This window comes from Gobio gobio (assembly GCF_949357685.1).
Source record: "Gobio gobio genome assembly, chromosome: 6".
Classification (NCBI taxonomy): domain Eukaryota; kingdom Metazoa; phylum Chordata; class Actinopteri; order Cypriniformes; family Gobionidae; genus Gobio; species Gobio gobio.
Genome location: NC_137102.1, coordinates 13,147,386 through 13,173,774, shown reverse-complemented (window position 1 = coordinate 13,173,774; position 26,389 = coordinate 13,147,386). Strand labels below are relative to the sequence as shown.

Sequence of the window (26,389 nt, the reverse complement as noted above, 5' to 3'; positions counted from 1 at the left end):
CTTGTAAAAAAAAAACAAAAAAAAACAACCAACACAAAACAAATAATGCTAATAGTCACCATTACCAGTACCGGCTAATTAAAAACAAATACTTGTAACATAAAAAGGATACTAGTTTAAATACTTCCAACAAGAATAAATGTTTTGTCCGATTTAAATTCATTCATGCTAATAATATTATAGAGCAGTTTAGTTTAGTGCATGGCTATCGACTACATGTTCTCTCATGGTATTTACTGGTTTGGCGTCCAGTAGGCATATTTGCAGTCCTTTGAAGCACGCCTGAGGTCACTGATCTCTCAGGAGCAAAACACCACATTCTTTTTTGTGTGCCCAGCAGAGCTGCTCTTTGACTTCTTTGCCCATATAAGGCAGGAGATACCATGGCAACCGTGGGCTTGAATAGCTGTGTCAAATCCCTCCGACCCCCCCCGCCCCTCGCACGCACACACACACACTCCCTCACAGGCACGCGGCGCGCGCACTCTACTGGACACTGGCTCGCGCTCTCTCTTGTCCTTCTCAAGACCTCGCGACTTTTGTACTTCCAAAAGCAGGTAGGAATATTGAAATATTACCGGGATTTCGGCGCCGTTAACGACACGCTAGCTTAACATTCGAAACGTCAAAGGTGAGCGGAAATAAATACTGTGTTCGCCGAAGTCAGGAGTGAGGTATGTCGCTAAAGCTATGGCTCCACCCCTCCCCCTGCTCGATGATCGCTGGAGGTTAGGCCGCATGTCTAATACTGGCTCTCATAAAAAAACAAGAAACGGGCCATTTAGCTCCGGATCACGGGGTAACCATTAACACGAGCTTACGTTAGGGTTTCACCCCTTTCGTTTTTGATTTACTCTTTCAGCGCCACGGTAACTGTTGGAGGGTCTTAAAAAGTCTGTCCTCATTTCACAACAAACAAGCGAAGAGAGCACTTCCTTGAAGAATCAGTATCGTGTACGAAGACGCTGTTCTGTTTTATTAGTATGTGAATTTTTTTTTTTTTTTTGCGCATACTTTAAGACGTTTATCTTTTGTAATATCCGTTGTGTGCGTTTATTTTGCTTTGCATTAAATTACTCTGGCAAGGAATTTTGAAATGTTAGACATTTGAGTAAAATTAATTGATAATCTACTCTGGCTACAAGCGTCCAGGGAGATTATCATAATTCATGTAAATGTTATGTATATTATCTATACATGTTGTAAAGGCCACAGTATATAGAGAAAAATCTAGTTAAACTGTCAGGGTTCCTGTTATCCTGGAAAACCAGGAAATATCCATGGCAAAAAAAAAAGTCTGTAGGTGACAAATGATTTTAGTTATTTGCTGTTAATTTAGTGCTTCCTAGGCTAGTAATTACGGTTTGTAGTGGAATTTAGATTAAAAAAATTCAGTAATAACAATAAGTGACAAATTCTTTGGTTTTGATTAACTTGGTTTTTTTTCCCCCCACAGGTCTTTGAATTGGAAACTAACTTCCAAATGACGTTATCCAAGGTGTGACCAAAGACGCGGGAGCAAAAAGTGAATATGGTCAATCAAGGCGGCAAAACAACATGCACAGGCCACTGCATAAAGACCAAAGTTGACTGACTCAGAAGTTGACTGTCTGAGCCTAAATGTGTCAGACGACGCTGTGGACAATTATCAGATCTAGAGGCCTTCATAGCTTCTCATTTTAGAACACGCAGCTGTCAAAAAAAGGGGTCAACTGAAACGTTTGGGAGTGTTTTTCCTCCTCGGTTGTGCTGAGAACTAAGCAATGGCCATGGTGAGAGGGGGGTGGGGAGATCCCAATGGGGAGACTAATGGACTTGGTGGTGACAAGGGTTACCTGAGAGGAGATGAGGATGACGGGTCACCACAAGGAGGAGGAGGCGGCGGCAGTGACATGGAGGCTGGGGAGGATGATAAAGGTTGTGTGGTGGACTGTGTGGTCTGTGGTGACAAGTCCAGTGGGAAACACTATGGTGTGTTTACCTGCGAGGGCTGCAAGAGCTTCTTCAAACGGAGCGTCCGACGAAACCTCAACTATACCTGCAGGTAATGGAGGGAACTTCAGCGCTGTTTACGCTAGCTGTACGTGTTAATTGATGTTTTCAGCATGTTAATTTCAGTCTTAACGTTAAGCTTTTTTGGTGCTTTTCAGATCAAACCGAGACTGCCAGATTGACCAACATCACCGCAACCAGTGTCAATACTGCCGTTTAAAAAAGTGCTTCCGAGTGGGAATGCGCAAAGAAGGTAACTGTCTATCCCGCTCATCATTAAACCAGTCGTAATGTCTCTCCGTCATTGTTTAATGCACACAGACTCAGTCAACTGCATTTAAACTGCATTTTTTAGCTTACACTACCAAAAATATAAAAGTCTCTTATGCTCTGCTGCATTTATTCAACCAAAAATAGAGTAAAATATTGTGAATTACAATTTTAAAAAGCTGTTTTTCTATTGTAATATATTTTAAAATGTAATTTATTCCTGTGATGGCAAAGCTGTGTCAGTGTCACATGACCCTTCAGAAATCATTCTAAAATGCTAGGGGTGTAACGGTACACGTATTCGTACCGAACCGTTTCGGTACAGGGCTTTCGGTACGGTGCACGCGTGTACCGAACGGTTACGAATGCAATCTTTAACAGTTAACAGTCGGCTTGTTTTAAGCGTGGAACACACTTCAGTCCTAGTTCCCACATGAACATATTAGGTTTTCAGTCCATTTGATCACGAAATTCAAACGATTATTGCCGTTTTGACGCTCTTTAATGTGACGACTGATCACTGTAGACATGTCAGCTCAAGCGGCCGCGGCGCGCACGTGTGAACGCGATCATCTCTTTCTAAAGAATAAACATGAATAAATATCTTAAGGTATGTTGAGGATACATTAACACTGAAACGTATCATATGTGGTGTAATCGCTCAATCAGTGTTTCAACCGCGGAAAGACGTCAATATTAAAACAGCTTACAACAATGTCATGTTGCATTTAGCCTACCTCAGGCAGTCATTCAGTGTCCACGGCTGTTAGTTCACTGGAGAAATCAACTATTTTGCTAAATATATGCACTATATTAGCCTATATATTCATTATATTCTACTTGACCTGTTAGTGATGTCTTGATTATTTCATGTATGTTTAAATAAACCTGTCATGAAAATGACACTCACTTTGCATAACTGATTATATTTCAACAACGAATTGGAGAAAAAACATAATTTTATAAATTAGATTTAGAAATTAATGCAAAAACAGCCTTATGTGAAGCTTATGAGTGTTGATTATTATACCTAAAAATAAATGGCAACTGAATTTAGGCTAATAGTTTTGGTTCTGTTGTTAACCTTTAATATTAATGTGCAAGTAAGGGCTCCCTATATAGTTTACACAGCAATATCTTCAATAAACTTTTAGTTACAATTTAATTAATTTAAGGACAGACACTTTTTTTCAGTAAACCACTGTTTAATAAAAATAAGTAAAAAGCAAATTTGTAAAACAGCTGTACCGAACCGTGACTTCAAAACCGAAGTACGTACCGAACCGTCAGTTTTGTGTACCGTTACACCCCTATAAAATGCTGATTTGGTCCTCAAGTAAATACTATTTTCTGTTAAAAACAGTTGTGTTTCCTAATATTAGACAGTATAAATATGTTTGCTGTCACTTTGATAAAAGAAATACTGCGTCCTTGGCGAATAAATGTATTAATTTCTTTTAAAAGTCTTACTGACTCCAAACGTTTGAACAGTATTTCCTGCAGCACAGGTGCTTTAACGCTTAATTGGTCTAGCGTCGTGGCAAATAAATTATATACACAAATTGTGAGTTTGCAGTCTGAACTGAATGTGACTGGTTACCACAAATGTATGCAAATACAATGAGTCTTTTTACTGCATTGTTTTCACTGACTTCATGCAAAAACAAGCATATGGCACAATTAGTGTTGTCCAGTTTACAAACATGGCTCTTAGGGGTTTTAATTACACTCAATTTACTAGTTTGAATCAGTCTAACAAAAGTAATGGGTTGATATAGCAAAATGCTGTAGGAAACACTGTTATATTTGATCGTTATAAGGAAGAGAGAGCTGTATTTTATTTTAAGCCGACCCAGATGGTGTTTGTTTACCACAGTTGCCAGTGCACATGATGAAACTTACATTAGGGCCTCATGACCTATATATTTTTGGTCTTCAACAGTTTTGCTTTTAAAATGAAGTGATGAAAATGAAGTGATGATAATGTTACAATGTCTAGCTATATTGAACATTTCCATTGCTTATTTATAAAGTCTCTGGAGGTTTGACTTTAACAGTGTTTCCAGTTTTTTGAGTGCTTGTGTAATCAGGAATTAGATGCTTCTAATCTTTTCAGTCCTCTGACTCTCTGCCAGATGTTGCATGATAGCAAAAGAAAAGGCTGTTGTTAGTTTGTAAAGTCGTCTAGCAAGCCTTTCAACTCCATCACGACTCTCCTCTTCTCTTCCCTCTCCCCCTTTAGCAGTTCAGCGTGGACGCATCCCACCTTCGCATTCGAGCCTCAGCCCATCCACGACTCCAGTGGGCGGTAATGCCGGGAGCGGCGTGAGCGAGTTCTACAACGGGCAGCCGGTGTCCGAGCTCATCTCCCAGCTCTTGCGGGCAGAGCCCTACCCCAACAGCCGCTACAGCCATCAGTACAGCCAGCAGATGCAGGGGGGCGGAGGGTCCGCCATGGGCATTGACAGCATCTGCGAGCTAGCTGCGAGACTCCTGTTTAGCACCATCGAATGGGCCCGAAACATTCCTTATTTCCCTGAGCTGCCTGTGTCTGAGCAGGTGGCCCTTCTGCGGCTCAGCTGGAGCGAACTGTTTATCCTTAATGCAGCCCAATCTGCCCTGCCCCTGCACATGGCCCCGCTGCTCGCCGCCGCTGGCTTTCACTCCTCTCCCATGTCTGCTGAGAGGGTGGTGTCCTTCATGGACCAGGTGCGCATCTTCCAGGACCAAGTGGAGAAGCTGACCCGCCTACAAGTGGATTCAGCAGAGTACAGCTGTCTGAAGGCCATAGCGCTCTTCTCACCAGGTGCGTCAGACACATTACTCTGATTAAACGGCATTTAACCGTACACAATCGGATCAAAGAAGATGTAATACATCTATGTTGCATCCAATATGGTAGAGAATAATAATGAGTATTGTGCCGGCAGTCAAATTTCTTGCTATATATTGGCACCCTCTACTGGCTAAGACAAAATCTTTTTTCCTTAAAGGGTTAGTTCACCCAAAAATGAAAATTAGCCCTTGATTTACTCACCCTCAAGTCATCCTGGGTGTATATGACATTCTTCTTTCAGACAAATCAAATTGGAATTATATTAAAGTCCTGGCTCTTCTAAGCTTTTTTAATGGTGGTGAATTGTTCCTTTTTTGAAGTCCATAAAAGTGCATCTATCCATCACATAAATAATAAAAGCCTTTTGAAAGCGATGCGTTTGTGTAAGAAAAATATCCATGTTTAAAACTTTATAAAGTAAAATATATAGCTTCCGCCCGATCAGAAAAATACCGTAACTGGTGTGCAATGTCGTCAGACGTAGCATAAGCATTTTGAACTGCGAGAGGCACTACACTTTTTCCAGAAGTTGAATATCGAAGGCGATCTGGTGGAAGCGAGATAATTTACTTTATAAAGTTTTAAATATGGATATTTTTCTTACACAAACGCTTCGCTTCAGAAGGCCTTTATTAACCCCCCGGAGCTGTGTGGAGCAGTTATATGATGGATGGATGCACTTTTATGGACTTCAAAAACAATTCACTGCCATAATAAAGCTTGGAAGAGCCAGGACATTTTTTAATATAACTGTATTTGTCTGAAAGAAGAATATCATATACACCTAGGATGACTTGAGGGTGAGTAAATCATGGGCTAATTTTCATTTTTGGGTGAACTATCCCTTTAATGTTTCCTAGATGCATAATGAAGCACCTTTATACCTAACACATTGTTCGGAATAAGGCACATTTATAGAGTAAATAAATTCATTATTTATACTTTCTTGTATATTCTTTCCTGTACTATCATGTTTGAGTTTAAATGTATACGCTTCATTCATTTTGAGAATGTATGTGCCCTTGGGAAAGAACCTATGCAGGGCTCAAATATATATATATATATATTTTTTAAATAAGGTTTTAAATATATAATTACACCTGCCCCACCACAAAATTCATAATTTAAATATAACCATTAAATATATATATACAATATAGTAATGCTAATTAAATATGTGATGTTTAATGTTTTATGTGTTGAAAATTATATATTTAAAAAACACAATTTTCCTCAGATCAATCAGTTTATTTGACAAAGAAAATGAGCTGGAATCCAAAGTAATTTCTAGAAATTATTAAACGTGTATGTATTATAACTCCAAGACATTGTAAATGGTAATCTTATGGTATACAGAGCAAACCATTACTGTTTTTTGTTGTTGTTTTTTTTACATTTATAAAGCATTCTTGCAATTTCTATAAAACATGATAGCCAGCTAGATAGTTTCCCTTTGGTGTTCCCTTAAGTTTAAATCTGCAGACACTGCAACCAGATGTTTCTTACTAAAGCATGATAACAAATGTACAACTGGTCATCACCTGGCAACAAACTCTGGTCACCTTTCCACTGTCTCCGACATTTGCATTCAATTGGTCATGAAACGGCTCTTATTCACTAGGAATAATCATGTAGTAATTACAGACTTAATTATTCATAACCTTCAATTTTACAGATATAGTATTTCAAGATTAACATTTTAGTGCAAAACTACTGGTTATTCTAACCTAACACTTGAAGTCTAAATTAAATGGTCGCATACAGTTGAGCCTTAAAAAATCGAATAAAAAAATTCCACATACGCCTGTACTAATCCTGTACCATCCTTATTGTTGAGCCCTGCATCATACGTTACACAAAATCTAGTTTGAAACCTCTGTAGTTTATAATATCTGCTGTTGTTCATGTTTATCTTTAGATGCGTGTGGGCTGACAGACCCAGCTCATGTGGAAAGCCTGCAGGAAAAAGCTCAGGTGGCCCTGACCGAGTACGAGCGCATGCAGTACCCTGGACAGCCCCAGCGCTTTGGGCGGCTCCTTCTGCGACTGCCCGCTCTGAGGGCGGTGCCCGCCAGCCTCATCTCTCAGCTCTTCTTCATGCGCCTCGTGGGGAAAACGCCCATTGAGACGCTCATCCGTGACATGCAGCTGTCTGGCAGCTCCATCAGTTGGCCGTATGCTCCAGGACAATAATCATTACCAGTCTGGACGTTTCGGTCAGATTTTCTTTATAAAACCACACATTTACATCTGATATTTGACTGTATTACCTAATGCTACAGGGTCATACTATGGGAATGGTGAATTCAGTAGTACATTGCAGATGGCTTGATTTATGTTCTGTGAACTGTTTTATGACGCCCAGATGCATTCTTTAAAATTACTTGAGAAATACTGGTTATCTACCAGCCAAAGGTAAGATGTTAGGTACAGTTTAATCACCAGTTACTATGTGGAGATTGGTTCAAACCCAAAACGACAAGCTCTGCAAGATGGGTGTGAACATAAGTCACTTTGGACTGTCTCTGGAGGCACCAAGAATTCAAGTCCCACTCATACTCTGTTCTGCCCTGTCCTTGTGTACCAGAACGCCTGGAGGAGGAAGTAGACATGATGACATCCAAAAACCAAACAAACCAAACTGAAACGGTCAGAATAGGGACTTTGGCATTTGCTTTGCCAGTGATAACTACTTGGCTTGTATTTTTAGCTCTTTTTACTCTATCAATGCTAATGCATTTCTTTGAGAAGAGATTAGAGATTGAAATTTACAAAAGCTAGTGCAAAGATTGGATTATGTTTTGTGAAATTTCCATTTGACAGAATACTTGTGGACTGTATTTGTACTTTGCGTTAAGACAGACTTATCTCTTAAAGAATAATTCATATTTCTTTAACGCACATTTGAGATAAATGACAGATGAAGTAGTCATGTTTTTTTTCTTTCTTCCCCCAGATAGAAACCAGTGAACATTCTTCATGGAAGTGGTGTTCATGTACATGCATAAGACAAGTCTTATACATGGTTTCTGTTCTGCTTTAATTATTTTTCTCATACTAACCAGTTAATGCTAAACTGGTAATAAAGTCACATTATATATATATATGTATGTCGACCAAAAGAAATACCTCTACAGTCTTTTGAGACTCAAACGGACTCTGTCATTCACGGCTGTGTCAGTTTTTTAATTTACCTACACACTTGAGCTGCTCACTTTACACTAAAGAGGAGTGATTGGATCTATCTGTCCCTTATGTTTGTGTTACGAAGGCTGTTTTTGGCAAGAAACTGGCACTTCCTGTTTTGTCTTTTGTGCTCTGGTGTGGCGTTTCACCGGTGACAGCATGTTGTATTGGCTCTAGTTGTGAGGTGTACGTTTTCTAGCCTTATCATACATCTGAATGACTAATATTACCTCATATTTAGGCCTCGAAACATATCAGACGGTCTAATATACATAAACGCATCAAAACGTCAACATGTACAGTTTTCATTTTAATATCTTTGTCTTTTTAAATACTTGTGTATGACAGCTTGATTAAACAAAAGTATCATACATTGAGTTGTGTACTTATGAGACTTTTTTTTTGCCTGTTACCTATCAAATCACAAAAGAGATGTTTCCTATTGGAGTTTTTATATATTCAAATTGCAAAAGATCTTTTTTTTTTTCCCTAACTTTACAGACACAACTTGCTCAGCTTATATACCAACATTGACGTATATACAGTGTATGCATACATTTGTACCGTTTCAGACAAAGAAATCCTGAGGATCTGAAACATTAGTCTTCTCTCTCCTCGTAGAGCCTCTGTCATAATTTTTCACTAGTTGCTTGATATGAGCCAGTTCCTGCCTCAGTGTTTTGCACCGGAGCTTCTTGGCCTGGTATTCTGGAGACTATGAGAAAGGACATGGGCATTAGGGATCTACAGACAAGCACATAGCTCTGGTTTCACAGACTATATCTGTATTGAGAAATATTTTTCTTTACCCGCTTCAAATCCTTGAGTCGATTATATTCATCAGCTACAGCCTGTGATACAAAGACAATATATATGGGTTGTATTGCGTTTATATCATACACCAAATGCACTGGCTCCCTATTAAACATTGTAAGTAATAAGCAAGATTTTAACATTTATACAAAGCACTAAATGGTTTAGCTCCCCAGTACCTGAACAAGCTCTTGACAAATTATACTCCATCACGTCTATTACGGTCTCAACTCTGGCCAGTTGATAATACCTATAATATCAAAATCAACTGCAGGCGGTCGATCCTTTTCCTATTTAGCGCCTAAACTCTGGAACAGTCTTCCTAGCATTGTTCGGGTAGCAGGCACACTCTGTCAGTTTAAATCTAGACTAAAAACACATCTCTATACTATGGCATACACACAGAATATTATCGATTTCCTTGATTTAAATCAGTTAAATGATTGTTAGGCTGCATTAACTAGGTCAGCCGGAACTGGGAACACTTCCCAGAACACCTGATGTACTCGTTTCATTATAAAAAAGAATGGCATCCATGCTAATGTTAGTCTCTCTGTTTATCCCGAGGTTTACTGTAATCTGTCCGATCCAGATCAGATGGTGGACCTGCGCCTAGACACAACCAACGCATCCCTGAAGTGTCTGCAGAGACCGTGTCAACTAGGCCTCCTTCACTTCCCTTCCCCTCTACAGATAAAAACACATGCACACATACATATCCAAACGTGCTTGCCTATAGGCTGAACACATAATGCTTGCGTACATGCCAACGCCGTTTTCACGGATTCGCCTTTTTAGGGGATGATGATGGTATAGTTTCAAAACTATTTCATGGTTTGCGTTCTCCGGCCACCAAATGCTGTTGCCGTGCATATGGGGTCCGGAACGCATTGGGGGTTTTCTGTTTTAATTGAAGATGGTGTTGTTTAAATGGCACCAAATTCAATAACTAATCAGCTTTTACAACAAAAATTAATCAAAAACTAAATTAATTTCCTATCATCACTGTAAAGCTGCTTTGAAGCAATCTGTGTCACAAAAAGCGCTAGATAAATGAAGGTGACATGACCAAAAAGGAGTTTACACAGCGGTACCATAGAAGAACCATTTTTGAATGTATTTTTTCTTGCCTACCTGGAACTTGGTGGACTCCTCATGGAGGGTGTCTAGCTCTCGGCTCAGTTTATTCATTTGATCACTGATATCATCCATTTCTGCACAAAGGTTCTTGTAAACAGTGAGGGTGACATCGAACTGTTTCTTGTACTGTCTGCGCTGTTCATCTGTTGTAATTTCTGAGGAAGAGCTGCAGAAAAAAATCAATAAGTTACTAGCTATTTTGCAAAGTAGTCTGCATTTAGAACAGTAATCAGGAAGAAAAATAGACAGATTAGCTCTTTTCGAGAAGTATTTCTGGTGGAAACTCACTCCTCCATCTCATATGTGTCTAATTCAGTGGCTGAATCTCCACCAGTGGTGTAGCCTGTCTCACAGAGAACATCCTCAACCTCGTATATGTCAGGTTTCTCTTGCACTGAGCTGCTTTGCACTTCAACCTCCTCCACAGGGCTGGAGCTCATCCACCGATTCTGGTACAACGGCTCCGTGGGGCAACTGTTCACGTTCTCAGAATACCTTTAAAACAAAATGCAGCGAAAATAAGACTAGTGTGCATTTGTACTTTATAAGAATTTCTAGTCCTGAACATGGAGGCCGCACTCACACATTGCTTTTGTATGCAGCCTCGCTGTAGACGCTCACTGTTCCCTCAGTGTAGGAGGTGAGGCTGTTCTCTGCTTTCAGATGAGGGGAAGCCTTCTCTGATAAAACCACAGTGGGAGTGTATTGAGTGCTTCGCTGGAACATACCGTGTATAAGTGTTAATGGAGCCGGAGATCCACAGAACAACACAAATGAAATCAAATTCAATTCTAGTTGAGTCAGAGACTACAACTACAGCAAAATGACCCAAGCATCAGGCGCCTACTGATGGGAAACGAGACCAGACCGGAGGGCGATCAGAGATACCATCGCAGATGTCTTTAAACAATACTGTATCTTAAGAGACCACTTGAGAAGTTTTACATCACACAATACACCAAGACACTGTAAATCCATCATAACACAATTATCCCACCCTCATGCACATGCAAGACTTCCTCTAATGGAGCGTGATTATTATAGCTTTCAGGAAACACTTGAGCGCTTCACATGGCACTGCCTGTTCAAAAACACCTGCATATTGTCTTAACAACATGTGGTTCATAAACAACATCTGAGGTCATTTCTAGGAAACTCACTGCATGTTCCAAGAATTTGTAGTCTCACCTCACAATGAACCAAATAAACTAAACTCTTCATATCAAGTAGAAGATCTGCAAATGTCTTTTAGTGAAAAATGTGTTATGTATACTATGTATTTCTGATAATCACACCAGATAGCAAGTTTGGGCCTACATTTAGATTAAAAAAAAATCATTGGTAAATCCTTATGGTGATATGCTTAACACCTTAATGGTTAAGCTGTATCCATAAAATCTCTGTTTATAAACAAATCTCTGTCTATAAAAATCCATAAAATCTCTCTTTATCAACTGATAACACAAGTTATCGTTGACAGTCAAGAGGTTTCACAATTGGCTTACTGACCTTTATTCAATATTTATTATGAAGAAATTATCACCGCCATTTACTTCAGAATCATTAAATCAGTGAATAATTAACACAAAAAACAATGCAGATCATATGGTTGATTTAATTGTACGGCACTGATGTCACAGGTTTAGGCTATTTAAATAATGTGTATAACCTTCTTAAAATATATTTTATAAAATATAAATGAATACATTAATAATTTAAAGTTTTAAACTTTCTATTCATCAAAGAATTCTGAAAAAAACATGGTTTCCACAAAAAGGATTAAGCTCTATATATATACACACACACACACACACACACACACACACACACACACACACACACACACACACACACACACACACACACACACACACACACACACACACACACACACACACACACACACACACACACACACACACACACACACACACACACACACACACACACACACACACACACACACACACACACACACACACACACACACACACACACACACACACACACACACACACACACACACACACACACACACACACACACACACACACACACACACACACACACACACACACACACAGTGGCATGGCACTCACTGTCACAAGATAAAAATGAATATAACTAGTATTGTCATCTTTTAAAATGCTGTAAATGGTTAAACATGTATTTGTCTTACATGGACCTGTTGTTACAAAAACTGCTTTGTCTTTAGATTTTTAAAATGTTCTATGGTGTGACTGTCTCAAGCATGGTTCAATAAATTGCAACTTTTATAAATTAAAAGGTAAAGTATAAAAATGTAAATAAAAAGCTCAGGCATGATTTTACAAGGTGTCTAAAAATATTACGTTTTGTTGTCCTTTGGTGTGACACCCCTAAATTATATTTTTTTAAATGAAAAATGTATGTTAAACTACATGGCCTAATCACAGGAAATTATGCAAATATCTCTTGCTAACTGCTAATGACAGGCTAGCGGCGAATAGCAAGTTCTCAAAAGGCTGAAACATCCTATGGCGTGACAGATAATGTCCACTGGCGTGACCTGTACTGTCACACTGGAGGACAAAGATGTCACACAAGAGGACAAGGTTTCTCTCTTTAAAAAGCATTTTAAATAATAAATAAGATTTGTTTAACTCCTTTTTATTCTTTTTTGAGCATTTTCAGTGTTCTTAAATGCAATAATTACATTGAATAAAACATTTTCTGATGTTTTGCAGAACATTTTTACTGTTATAAAGTGTATATATTATACATATTCTTTGTTTTTGAGACAGAAAGAAGTGAGAGAGAGAAATGAGTGGGAGGGAGAGGACACGGAAGAATACAGAGATGTCCTATGGTGTGACACACATAAAACAACCAACAGATTTGATTTGATCTCAAAATACCTTAAAAGAACAGTTGGGTATTGCAGGGGAGAAATAATCATCACTCATCTTAAAATTGTATAATTTTCAGCAGTTTTGAAAGGATGACAGCGAAGTTTGTCTCGTATTTGTTGAAAATGTCCAACAAGTCATGGAGAAAAATGTTATTCATAATGTCATATTAAATAATAGCACTATATGAAAATAAGTGTCTAACAATGAAGATAAATCTCTCTCATTCTATTTGTATATTATTAAGAGGATTTTTTTCTTAATTTTTGCTATGTCACACCATAGGACAGATTTATGGTACAGTTCAGTAAAAATGTTGTTTTTTTAAACTGTAAGATTTGATCAAGTCAGTGACCCCTTATATTTTCTCAAACATCAGGCTTCACACTACATAAATATGTGTATTTAATCTTCAAAAATGGTGTTTTACAAAAAAAAAAGCATTTTTTACAGCCTATCTGTCAACTACCCACATATATATACACCGATCAGGCATAACATTATGACCACCTTCCTAATATTGTGTTGTCCCCCTTTTGCTGCCAAAACAGCCCTGACCCATCGAGGCATGGCCTCCACTAGACCCCTGAAGGTGCCAGCATTCAGAACCAACATTAACTTCTTGAGCAATTTTAACTACAGTAGCTCATCTGTTTAATCTGACCCCATGGGCCAGCCTTCGCTCCCCACGTGCATCAATGAGCCTTGGCCGCCCATGACCCTGTCGCCGGTTCCTTCCTTGGACCACTTTTGATAGATACTGACCACTGCAGACCGGGAACACCCCACAAGAGCTGCAGTTTTGGAGATGCTCTGACCCGGTCGTCTAGCCATCACAATTTGGTCCTTGTCAAACTCGCTCAAATCCTTCCACTTGCCATTTTTCCTGCTTCTAAAACATCAACTTTGAGGACAAAATGTTCACTTGCTGCCTAATATATCCCACCCACTTACAGGTGCCATGATGAAGAGATAATCAGTGTTATACACAGATACACAGAATGTTTCACAACAAAACGTCCATAATACATTATATACCGCACGCTTCACATTATTCTGAGTGCATGTTTGCTTTAAGGACTGGTTGTCTGGGGTTGCAGTTTGCTATCCTGTCTAAACAAGACACAATATAATCTAAAATGCTAAAAAAGGACTTGAATTCTCTGGACCAGACTTGACCCAAATATGGTTTCTCTAAACCTAAGAATCCTAATAAAGATATTCAAGATATGCTACACATATTATTAGCTTGAAAAATAAACATACCAGAAAAATGTTAATAGCAATGAATTAAATAAATCTGAACTGCCAGCTATGAACTCACCCAGTCTTGTGAATTCTGGCTCCTGTCTGTTCTGAGGATAGGTGGTTCCTCCCAGTAGATATTATGTTTGCCATGATGCCATATTTTGCTTCGAGTCTTATAGGCAAAATAGGCTGCAACAGCCAGAGCAATCATGACAAACAGCCCACAAACCAGAGCCACAGCCTAAAATGAAGCAGAAACACCTGTTTATAAAAAGATTCATGTTGCATTCATGTGTCACTACACTACAAAAAATTATTTTCTTACATAGTATTTTTGACTTGTTTCACAGTATAAATATCTTCAATTAAGATACATTTATCTGACAAGTATTAAAGTGTTAGTTCGCCCCCCAGAAAATGAAAATGTTGTTACTCACCCTGATGTCATTCCAAACCTGTAAGAGTTTCGTTTAACTTTGGAACACAAATGAAGATCTTCTTAATGAACTCTGAGAGCTTTCTGTCCTTCCATTAACAAACCTACGTAACTAACTACCACTTTCAAGCCCCAGAAAGAGCAAATAAAGCACTTATGTCTAGGGTCGCCACCTTCAGTGTGGCAAAATAAGGGACACCCATTCATAGTAGGAATGTATCTTCCTATGTGTTCAACATAAAGATATTTATACAGTTTTGGAACAACTTGAGGGTGAGTAAATATAAAGACAGAATTTTCATTTTCGGGTAAACTATCCCTTTAAGCAGTCATTCTGAATCAGTAATCACTTTTTTGACAGTTCTGAATTTTGTTGTTGATTTTTTTATTAATTTACTTAAATTATGACTATATTATTATGCAATTATTTGTCCCATTTTTATCTAAATATATATTTTTAAATGTCAAACTTTAAATGACAGGATTATTTGTTATGTATGATTAATATAGCCTTGCTAGCTAAATGATAAATTAATAATAACATTAATTAGGCTATAATCTATTAATTAACCTGTCTGATATATAATAATTCTGTCTGCCAAGATCTGATAATGTATGGAATATTATATTATCCATAAAAAAATGGGCCTATAGCCAACCTTTACAGCACGTATGTGTCTGTCAGCGCTGCTGCTTTAAGTCAGGCAGTCTGAGCAACTGAAAGGCTTCTCTTCTCTGTGCAGTTCGCCTGAGGTTCATCATGAGTTACCGTACTACGGTGACGCATTGCTATCTTTCTATCCTCTTGTGTTCAAACGGTGGACGCGAGCTCGACATGTTTTTAAAAAACCGTGCAAGTTTACATGCAGCTCATGTTCTCGAGACTCCGCCGCTATGGCAACAAAGCCGCTAAAACACAGTCACGCGCAAATGAGCTTCTCTACTTACTGTGAAATTGATTTCTTTATATTTGCTATCAGTATTCTCCACACTGCAAAATCCTTATGTATTTATTGAACTATGTGTGGACCTATGTAAAATACGGGACGCGTCATTTTGCTTAAACACGGGACGATTCCGTATTTCACGGGACAGGTGGCAACACGTCGCTTCATAAAATTGAGGTTAAACCACTCGGGTCACATGGATTACTTTAATGATGTCTTTACTACCTTAAGAAGTTTAAGCACAGTCACTTGATTTTGATCCTTTTTCCCCCCAGAAAACAAGACTTCTCAAATAAATGTAGGCCTATATTAATTTAAAATATTTTACTGAAAAACAAGACAAAAATACTTTTTTTGCAGTGTACAGTGAGAATGATGTCTTGTCAAACTGACCTCCTCAGGATCCATGAAGCAGTAGTGATAGAGATATCGATTAAAGGATGGATATGCACCCGGGAAGCCAGTGCCGGCTCCAGCGCTGATGCTGGGATTCCCTAATGAGGTCTGACACATCATCAGGATGGGGTTGTACAAGATGCTTTGTGAACTCTGAGCCATGGGATTCACCCCAATGACGAATATGATGTCTATAATAAACTGAAGAATCGCCAGAACCACGTCCACCACAAAAACTGTCAGGTAAAACGTTTTTCCGCGCACACACCATAACTTTGAGAAACTAATCACTAGGATGGCCAAAGATGCTACAAAATTAAGGGCTGCCATTGAGATCATGGCTGACTTTGCTGAGTAGGGTGTCATGTAAGAGCTTTGATAGCCATAGGTGCCTCCATAATACCCAGACCCCATGCCATAGCCCCCAGATCCAGCAACATAAGCCCCGATGCTGCCCTCGTAACCATGCATATCCCAAACTAGAGTGGAAGCAACACAGGCGAAAATAACAAAACAGAGCAGAGCAGTCAGTCCCTCCATGGTTTTCACGATGCCCGGTGGTGAGAACCATCTGTAGAAGTGCTGAGGGTTTCCCTCCGTTTGAGGAGCATCAGGCACTGAAGAGTATAAGCCATACTCGCTCCGTTGAGAGTAGACACTCCTGGATGTGTACATATTTAATGGGGCAACGTAGTGTGGACTGTACTGAGGTGGGCTGTCATACTGCAGTGTTTCAAACATGATTCATGAGACAATCTGAAAAGAGAAATGAGTTCAAATTTAGATCATAAGATCATCTGGGAACAGAGCTATGCAACGCCTCTTAAGTTAAAATTAGCCTTCTTTTTTCAGACAAAGAGCTGCTCTCATTTATTTTTTTACATTTTAATCTCCTAAAAAACTATATGGACAAATAGCAGTATTATAGTGGTAAGAGCATTTATTGTTATTTTTATCTAAAACTATTAAAAAATTTGAATTGAAATAAAGCTGAAATCAAATAAAATATAAATATGACAAATTTAAACTTAAAAAACTTCAGAAATGTTGCCTAATGTGTAACTAACTGAAATAAGTTGAAGTATGAAAATTACTACTAAAACTTAAATAAAAAATATAGCTAAACTAATTAGTTTTAAGCACATAGCAAAAATTGTAATGCAAACTGAAAATATAGTAATATTAATAGTATAATAGTATATATAAATAAATAATAGTAAAATAACACTGAAACCACATTGCCACTTGACACTCATATGCTGCCCTCAGTTAACACCCACATATTCTCAATTATACATCTGATAATAATTTAATCCCAATATATAAGTAATAGTTTCAGTGTCCAGTCATCATCACTTCTGATTGGTCAGTACAGTGCTCCAATAAAATCCACACTTGTGAATGTGATATTGCTTTTCATTAAGTTGATATTGATCAACATGCATTGTAGACACACCATTGCTAGTTACTTTGTCTATTTTGCACTATGCCAATGAAACTTTTTCACAAGGAGACAAAGCATTAACCTGTCTATCTATTCACAGCCTTCCTGAATTAGTAAGTGTTTTTTAAGGAACACGCTGACTTTTTGGGACTTTAGCTAATTCAACGTATCCCCCAGAGTTAGATAAATCCATACATACCATTCTCATCTCTGTGCGTGCCATAACTCTGTCTGACGCACCCACCGCTAGCCTAGCTTAGCACAAAGACTGGAGGTAAACGGCTCCAGCTAGCCTACTGCTCAATAAGTGACAAAATAACGCCAACATTTCCTATTTACATGTTGTGATGTGTATAGTTACATAGTTTACTAAGACCGACGGAAAATTAAAAGTTACCAATGTGGCTAGGAACTATACTCTCATTCCTGCGTAATAATCAAGGAACTTTGTGCCGTACTATGGGTGCAGCAGCGCAATGATATTACGCAGTGCCTGAAAATAGGCTAACTTCCGTCAAAATAACCAACGTGACAACCAGCTTGCACAGAGAGTTTGCTGGGGACTGTTTTCAGGCGCTGCGTAATATAATTGCGCCTGCTGCACCCATGGTACGATTAGTACATGATGTAACTATACACATCACAACATGTAAATAGGAAAATGTTGGCGTTATTTTGTCACTTATTGAGCAGTAGGCTAGCTGGAGCCGTTTACCTCCAGTCTTTGTGCTAAGCTAGGCTAGCGGTGGGTGAGTCAGACAGAGTTATGGCACGCACGGAGATGAGAATGGTATGTATGGACTTATCTAACTACGGGGGATACGGTGAATAAGCTGAAGTCCCAAAAAGTCGGCATGTTCCTTTAAAGAATTGGTTTAGCTAGTGAGTGATTCAGTGACTAACTCATAAAACATTCACTTGTTCTGTTTCTGAATGAATCAGTATGTTTAAAGGAATCATTTGGATGAAAGATTCAATGACTCACTCATAAAGACACTGTTCAATGTAACCTGCAGAAAGAGTCAATGAAAAATCTCTCACTAATACACAGACCGACAATCTAGACCACGCAAAACATTGACAAGCGGAGTGATACAAACAGTTTAAAGTATACATTTTTATCACTACATTTGTTCCATGTGATTACAAATGTCCAATTGTTAGCGTAAAGCTTCACTCATAGACCTACAGGAACATTTAAGATGTAACACACCTCTTTATAGCACAAACAACATTCTTACTCTGGTAGAGTCCAGTAAACATCATTCCCTTCATCAGGCTACTGCAGTTCAGGCAAGATGCTCTGAATAATTCAGAGAAACATGAGCAGATGCAGTCATTGGGTGTTTTCATGCTGTAAGTTTTCTTCTGTTGCATCCCCCAAGTGCAATATACAGCCATTATATGTGAATAAAAGAGGTGAGGAGTTGCACCGCTAACAGGAATATTTTTAATACCGTACCCTCTCAGTTAATTGTGCTTTGGAGAGTGGGTGAGCTGCACACCTGTGGTAACTTGAAAAGAGTGAATAAATAATTCAAGAGCTGAAAATCAACCTAGCGAGCTTCATACAGCCTCACAGGTGCATGTTGAATGGACAGCTATTCTAGAATTTTTGTTAAAAAAGAGAGGAGAAAGCTCTTTTTTTGCAACATTGAATATAATTGTACAACTTTCCTCCTGAAAATAAACAGCTATTATTTTAGATAGTTCTGCTCATATAGTTATCACAACATCTGGCTTCTGACATCTACAATCACATGAATCACACACAAAAAAAGTAATTCACAAAGGAAATATCAGTGTTGTTGCATTGACTACAATCCATTCTAATTGAACCCAGTCTATCGTTTTGCGGTAAATAAATGTTGCATAAAACATTATGTAACTTACCGTAACAGCTGCTTGTCTTTTCCTTGTTTTCCTTAGTCCAGCTTTTCTAAGCTTGACAGTTTTTTGGTCAAGTATTGTTCAGTGTTTAAGTTTATCCGTTTGATGTGAATACCTGTGACAGCTGCTGCTCATGGTGACTTGTTTGGAAGACCTGGGCCTGAAACTCTAAACCCGTTGCTACTGATACAATCAGTCTTATTGGCTCCTTAGTGGGTCGAAAGTTAAGGTAGAAGAGAAGCTAAGTTAATGATTGTTAATGTTCTAAAGTGCTTTAAAGCGACAGTCCAAGTCTGATTTCACTTGTTTTTGTTTCTGTCAAAGCAGGGCAATTTTGTTTTCTGTAAAATAGGATTTATTTACAAATTGCAATAACAATTTAAAGAGACATAAAAACAGTTGCAGTGTAATACTGCAAATAAAAAATATGATCTGTGAAAGTAAAGTTTGTAGATTAATTTAAAGCTGCAGTCCGTAAGTTTTGCCTCTGTGTCGCCATCTCTGTTTGAAACCTGCAATTGCAGTTATTTGCGGAGTTATCATCTGTACGCGAGTTGTGGGTCGGTGTGGCTCCTCAGCGTGGATGAATCTAATGTTTTGAGGAGTATGTGCGGCTTTGCTGTCAGACACCGCACCGGTGTGGATACTGTTCTTCAGAATAACAGATTCGACATCTTGGAGTATAACCTAAATAAGAATTTTCACCGAAAAATGTCATCTGAACAAAATAAGTAACATGGCTGCCACTTTTGGGAACAAAACATTACAATAAATCGCATTGATTAAATCTAACGATCAAATTATTATCATCGTTCTCAAATTGTTAATGTTAACAGCATTAGCATTGCGTATACGTGCATTTAGTGTTTATTAGCATTACCTGTAGATTTCAATTTTCCGTACAGTCTAATCTTTTGCTTTTGACAACGGGTGAATCTCCAGTTATCACTGAAGATGTCATTTGGGCCTTTCTGGATTACAATCGGCCATCAAAATGATACGTTTAATTACTCCAGCTGCTGTGAGAAAAGGCTATAAATGATCCGCTGAAGAACATGCGGTATACATGCTCTTCTTGTGCGTTACTACTACTAGCCGGACTCTTTCTTTATGTATACAGACGTGACGTAATGACGCAAAGAAATGCTTGAATTTCCCATGGAAATCCACGTACCACTCTAATTATAACACATTATTACAAGCTTACCGTTGTGAATGGATCTAAGGTAAGGAGATAGTTTTGAATACTGGCTTGTTGTGTACTTACTCAAATTTATTTTGGATCATTTTTAACCCCAAAAAAGTTACGGACTGCAGCTTTAAGTTTAAATCTATTTTTTTGTGATTTGTTAACACTAACAATAATACAATAGAGGCATCATAATAATTATACAATTTTAGTAATTGCTGTCCTTTGCAGTGAAATGTTGATCAAAATCCCGAATCCTCATCTTGATGTGGCTCAGTTTTGCTTTTAGATATTCACACCGTTCCTTCTTCTCCAGAAAGTAGGGATCCTTGAGGAAGCACATAAGAAGTTCAAATTAACAACATTAAATAATTACATCTCTTGTTTTTTCTCATTTAGTTTTTGTCGCAAGAGGTGACTTACGTTCTTTTTTTGCTCGTATGTTTTCAGTAAGCCATTGATTTTCTTACTCTCCTAAATAAAACATCCACAAACAATTGAAACAAATTATTTGAATAGTCTAATAAAAGGTAATACAGAGACAATCTAAATGACTCTAATATCACGCCTCACCTCAGGGTTTCTCTTGTTAGTGATGAGTCGTCTCATCATGGTGTCTAACTCCTGAAACTTCATTAAAGCGGCTGTGATCTCCCTATGCAGTTCCTTGTACTCCTGGTATTGGTCATTAAAGACTGCTTTGTATTGCTCTCTGTCTTCTATCGAATGGATTTCAGGATATTTTCTGTTTAAAAAGAAATTAACATTTCTTAATAATATTTCTTAAATAGTTCGAATATGTTTTACATATGGCACCTTTTCTTGAGCCACACATCATTATAAAAATAAATAAATAAATAAAGAAGTCATAGAATCCAATGCAAGGACTGAGATAAGGGGTTTTACCTAACCATCAGGTGCATTTCTAAGTAAATAACCAGAAACAGCAGCATGAATCAAACAACACCACATGACACATTATCCATTAAGTTGTTAAAAGCCCTTCCTTTTGTCTAGATATATACATACTATTTGGTTTTAAATAATCTATAACACCTAAAAATATTCATAGAGGCTTAAATGGGTTAAAACCAAATTAATATACCCAACACCTGTTACATTTGTTTGTCCTAAGTATATCATTTATTTTTATTAGACCAGAAATACACCATGAAGAATACTAACATTATAAAATCAGCGACAACTCTGGGTTTAGGAATGTGTCCAATTGGAATAGCTCCAGTTAAAATCTTTCGCTCTTCAGCTCTCTCTGAGACATAAGCCAGCCTGCTCTCATTCACAGAGCTTTGATCCATTTCATCTTTGAATGAAATTTTCTTGGATCTAGTCAAGGAGCTGCCCATATTGGATGTGGATTTCAAAGTCTGCTGCTGTAACTGAAAGATAACAGCCATTGCAATTAGTACAACTTGATAAGAATAGTGAGGATTTTGTGGAAACACGGAAATTTCATTAGTGTTGTCTCTTAAAAGTGAAGCAAAAACCCTGTGATCACTATTGTAGCATTTTTATGACAAAAGACATTCATATTCTAATTAATTATAAATACACACACACACACACACACACACACACACACACACACACACACACACACATATACATATATATATATATATATATATATATATACATATATATATATATATACATACACACACCGATCAGGCATCTCTTCATCACAGCACCTGTTAGTGGGTGGGATATATTAGGCAGCAAGTGAACATTTTGTCCTCAAAGTTGATATGTTACTTAGAAGCAGGAAGCAGGAAAAATGGGCAAGTGTAAGGATTTGAGCGAGTTTGATAAGGGAGAAATTGGGATGACTAGACGACTGGGTCAGAGCATCTCCAAAACTGCAGCTCTTGTGGGGTGTTCCTGGTTTGCAGTGGTGAACCGGTGACAGGGTCATGGGCGGCCAAGGCTCATTGATGCACGTGGAGAGCGAAGGCTGGCAACAATGCTCAAATTTCTCAAGAAGTTAATGCTGGTTCTGATAGAAAGGTGTCAGAATACACAGCGCATCGCAGTTTGTTGCGTATGGGGCTGCATAGCCGCAGACCAGTCAGGGTGCCCATGCTGACCCCTTTCCACCACCGAAAGCGCCAACAGTGGGCATGTGAGCATCAGACTGGACCACGGAGCAATGGAAGAAGGCTGCCTGGTCTGATGAATCACGTTTTCTTTTACATTATGTGGATGGCCGGGTGCATGTGCATCGCTTACCTGGGGAACACATAGCACCAGAATGCACTATGGGAAGAAGGCAAGCCGGCGGAGGCGGTGTGATGCTTTGGGCAATGTTCTACTGGGACACCTTGGGTTCTGCCATCCATGTGGATGTTACTTTTATACATACCACCTACCTAAACATTGTTGCAGACTATGTACACCCTTTCATGAAAACGGTGAATTCCCCAGATCTCAGTCCAATCGAGCATCTTTTGGATCTACTAAGCAAACAAGTCCGATCCATGGAGGCCCTACCTCGCAATTTACAGGATCTGCTGCTAACATCTTGGTGCCAGATACCACAGCACACCTTCAAGGGTCTAGTGGAGTCTATGCCTCGACGGGTCAGGGCTGTTTTGGCAGCAAATACTTGCCAAATCGGTGTCCAATATTTGCCTGATCGGTGTATACACACACACACAACTCACAACCATTTCAAATATCTGAGATTTTTTTTTGTAAAAATAATAATATTGTGATTATATATAAATTAGATATGATATATATATAAAAACTTAGAATACACTTGGTGCTCAAGAAACATTTCTTATTATTACCAATGTTGAAAACAATTTAGATCTTGCTGGATAAAAGTATACTTTTTTCTTACTGACCCCACACTTTGGGGCAGTAATTTAAAATGTGCATTTACCTGGCTGTTTATGGCCTCCCTCTGACGGCGGGCAGCTTCATGCTTCCACATTTTAAGGCATGCCAGGAAGCTTATCAAGTACAAGAGCATGTTAATGAATATAAACGAAGTCCCAGCCATCTGACCCCCCTCAACACGACACAGATTAGACAGGACCGGGTTGACGCCGACCGTCATGAAGCAAAGCCCACCACGATTCAAATCATTTACGTAGACGATACCCACTGCCATGTACAACACCGAAAGGACTAGATTCATTACAGCCTCGGTGAGAGGCCACCATTTGGAATCCAGAAGGATTGTTCGGTAATACATTGTAAATCCCAAAACCATCAGGATAACGGTCAGCATCCATGAGAGTCCAACAATGACCAACACAAAGTTTGTCATGGGTCCAGTGTAACGGTATCCTTTATCAGTGAATCCATAATTTGGCCTGTAATAGTTGGACCACTCACTGTCTCTCTGAATATACGCACATACACAGGCCAAAACCATCCCGCCGAATACAAGTTGAAGGCCAGCGAGCAGCCTTAAGAGGCCAGGCCAAGACTTCAGGTAGGAGTATTTTAACTGGTATACTTCTAACTTCTCAGCGTAGTACTCTGCCGGATGGATACTGGTCAGTTCGGATTCAAGGGTGTCATATGTGTACCCCACTGAACCTGGGGGGAAGTTTGGCTTGACGTCACCAGAAAGCCAATGTTTTCTGTCCGGCAAAGGAGAAACAGGCGGACTACATTTTGTGCCGTTGGGTAGTATTTTAATTCCCCCTGAAGATGTTGAAAGCGATTCAGCATCAGCCTTCTTCCATTTCTCAAACACACCAGTCCATGGTTTCAGAAAGAAACTTTTTTTAGTCTTCTCTACTTTCGTGTTGTCCTTCTGCTTGGCTGAACTGCCCTGATAATAAGATGGGAAGCTTGAATCCTCATTGTCATCATTGTGAATATTTGTAGGATCCTCCTCCGCATGTGCTCTGTTTAAATCTTCACTTTGAGAGGATGAGACGTCATCAGAATATAACCTGCCAAGGTCCGTCATTTTGTTGTAGCTGGTGAGGGAATCAGGGTCTAGGAGCTGTACACAGTCATCTTACAGAGAACTAGAACAAATATAAAGAAAACCTTTTCATTTTAATCTCACTTCACACATGTAAAGTTATCATTCTCAAATATATTCAAACTTGGATGAACTACGAATAATAACATAACTTAAGCCTATATATTGTGTTTTAGAAGCTGGTGTGAGCATTTTAGCAATCCAGTCCAACAGCTTCACCAACAGGACTTTGCTGATGGTCTCGATCTTCAGCGGGTATGGTTAAAGTTGTATTTGTTTTCAAAGTACATCGAGAACAGTCATAAACATACTCATATATACTCAAGAGTATTAGATTATCAACTGTAAGGAAGCTGAACTTTGCTCTCTTAAGCATTTGCTCTGTAACACATAGCCTATCAAAAACATCAGACAAACAACAACAACAAAATGCTCACCTTGTTGTCAGAACAGACTGATTTGCTGTTAGTGGGTACGGCTGTGCTAAAATGGCTTCAGAAAGTAAAAAGTGAGTCAGAGGCACTGTGGCAGGAAGCCGGAGAAGAGATTAAACATTAAACCTGCAGGAGCCAAGTCTGGTGACAGACACAGGCTGGCATTCAACTACCTGCTGTTGCCAGTGAATGCCTCCCCACAGATACTGAACTTAATAACATTCCTGAAACCCTCAAAGGAAATGATCCCAAACTACTGACTTTACTTCACTGGAATCATGTAACTACTACAAAATTCATGAACTAAAAGTATTTCTTGTCATGTGGAGCCATCGAGCCACATTCTGTTATTCGGCACCTAATCACTAGAGGGCAGTAGAGGAGTATCGACCAGCATATCTCCTCATGCATCAATGTCCGGCAAGCTACTTATTTAAATGGATATGTTTTGTTATATGTTGTCTGTAAAATAATTTCCATAACATATGAAGAAATGCTTAAGCGTCACAGTCTATATGGTAGTCAGCAGGAAAAATGTTGCAGTTATAGCCTACAGATTTTTCATGTAAACACAGAAGCAGCCAGTCAGTTTACTGTGGATGTTGCTTTGCATTTGCTCACTACACTACTAAAGGGATTTTAAGTGTTGTACAAACACTATTACCACTAGCTGTGGAGAAGAAATGCTTCATCAGTATTTTGTCTTTTAGCAGAAGAGATCATGAGGCCTAAAAAAAAGTGTACTGGCACATATATTTCAATACTCCTGAACTGATTTCACATTTCTTTCTCTGGGTTATTCCAAATGAATATGGTAAATTGGCAAGTGTAAAAAAATAATTGAAAAATTAAAATAGGCTACTCCATTTTGGGCTCCTCAGATTGCCACACGTGGTGAAATCATGTGGAGAACTTACAGGGTCCCTTAAATGTCCTATTATGTGCTTAATGAGCTCCAGTACATATCAAAGCCTTTAATTAGGTTACTGGAGGAGTCTTTTTAACTTCATGTAACTTATGGACACCTGCCCTTTTTGAAAGGGGGGCTAGAGGTTCTCCAGAGGGTTCTGCAAGTGTGGCGATCCGAGGAACCACAAATTACCAGAACACTTTAAATGCTGTTCAGCTGTAATTAAATCAGTGATCAATTTAATGGTCGTCAATCTTTCTGTGTTCTGTCAACGATATGTGTTGTAGGCTAATTCACCTTGGAAAATGGCCTACAAAAGGGTCGTTTTTGTCCCAAGACAGTTGCCTGTGGTTTAGCTTAATTCCTCGTCAATTAAATGTTTATAAGGTCCGCTTCACTGTTA

At 38.7% G+C, this 26,389-nt stretch overlaps 3 protein-coding genes across 9 annotated transcripts; 1 reads left to right on the top strand and 2 right to left on the bottom strand.

Annotated features, from left to right (window-relative positions):
* Window positions 1–451: 451 nt before the first annotated feature.
* Window positions 452–8,668, top strand: nr2f6a (nuclear receptor subfamily 2, group F, member 6a). Of its 6 annotated transcripts, none has more exons than XR_013816768.1 (7): window positions 452–557; window positions 1,457–2,044; window positions 2,151–2,245; window positions 4,508–5,068; window positions 7,017–7,314; window positions 7,686–7,747; window positions 8,055–8,660. XR_013816768.1 is itself a non-coding variant. In XM_079820075.1 (6 exons), the coding sequence occupies exons 2-5, from the start codon at window positions 1,764–1,766 to the stop codon at window positions 7,289–7,291; spliced, it is 1,215 nt and encodes a 404-aa protein (XP_079676201.1). In that variant the 5' UTR covers window positions 452–557; window positions 1,457–1,763; the 3' UTR covers window positions 7,292–7,314; window positions 8,055–8,660. The 6 variants fall into 6 exon arrangements, 3 of the variants coding, with proteins under 3 accessions (XP_079676201.1, XP_079676202.1, XP_079676200.1); XR_013816769.1 differs by having other exon boundaries at window positions 4,505–5,068; XR_013816767.1 differs by having other exon boundaries at window positions 4,505–5,068; window positions 7,017–7,747; window positions 8,055–8,668.
* Window positions 8,150–19,689, bottom strand: LOC307128311 (occludin-like). Of its 2 annotated transcripts, none has more exons than XM_079820072.1 (8): window positions 19,490–19,689; window positions 16,150–16,908; window positions 14,450–14,614; window positions 10,821–10,954; window positions 10,526–10,732; window positions 10,232–10,403; window positions 9,094–9,135; window positions 8,150–8,999 (listed from the first exon to the last, which is right to left on the bottom strand). In XM_079820072.1, exons 2-8 carry the CDS (start codon window positions 16,891–16,893, stop codon window positions 8,853–8,855), a joined length of 1,611 nt encoding a protein of 536 aa, XP_079676198.1. In that variant the 5' UTR covers window positions 16,894–16,908; window positions 19,490–19,689; the 3' UTR covers window positions 8,150–8,852. The 2 variants fall into 2 exon arrangements, with proteins under 2 accessions (XP_079676198.1, XP_079676199.1); XM_079820073.1 differs by lacking the exon at window positions 19,490–19,689 and adding an exon at window positions 18,838–18,964 and having other exon boundaries at window positions 8,576–8,999.
* A 138-nt stretch (window positions 19,690–19,827) lies between these two features.
* On the bottom strand, window positions 19,828–25,199 carry LOC307127783 (MARVEL domain-containing protein 2-like). The gene is made up of 6 exons (XM_079819212.1): window positions 25,080–25,199; window positions 23,581–24,685; window positions 21,861–22,072; window positions 21,249–21,420; window positions 21,099–21,149; window positions 19,828–21,003 (listed from the first exon to the last, which is right to left on the bottom strand). The coding sequence occupies exons 2-6, from the start codon at window positions 24,622–24,624 to the stop codon at window positions 20,884–20,886; spliced, it is 1,599 nt and encodes a 532-aa protein (XP_079675338.1). The 5' UTR covers window positions 24,625–24,685; window positions 25,080–25,199; the 3' UTR covers window positions 19,828–20,883.
* Between the last annotated feature and the right edge of the window lie 1,190 nt (window positions 25,200–26,389).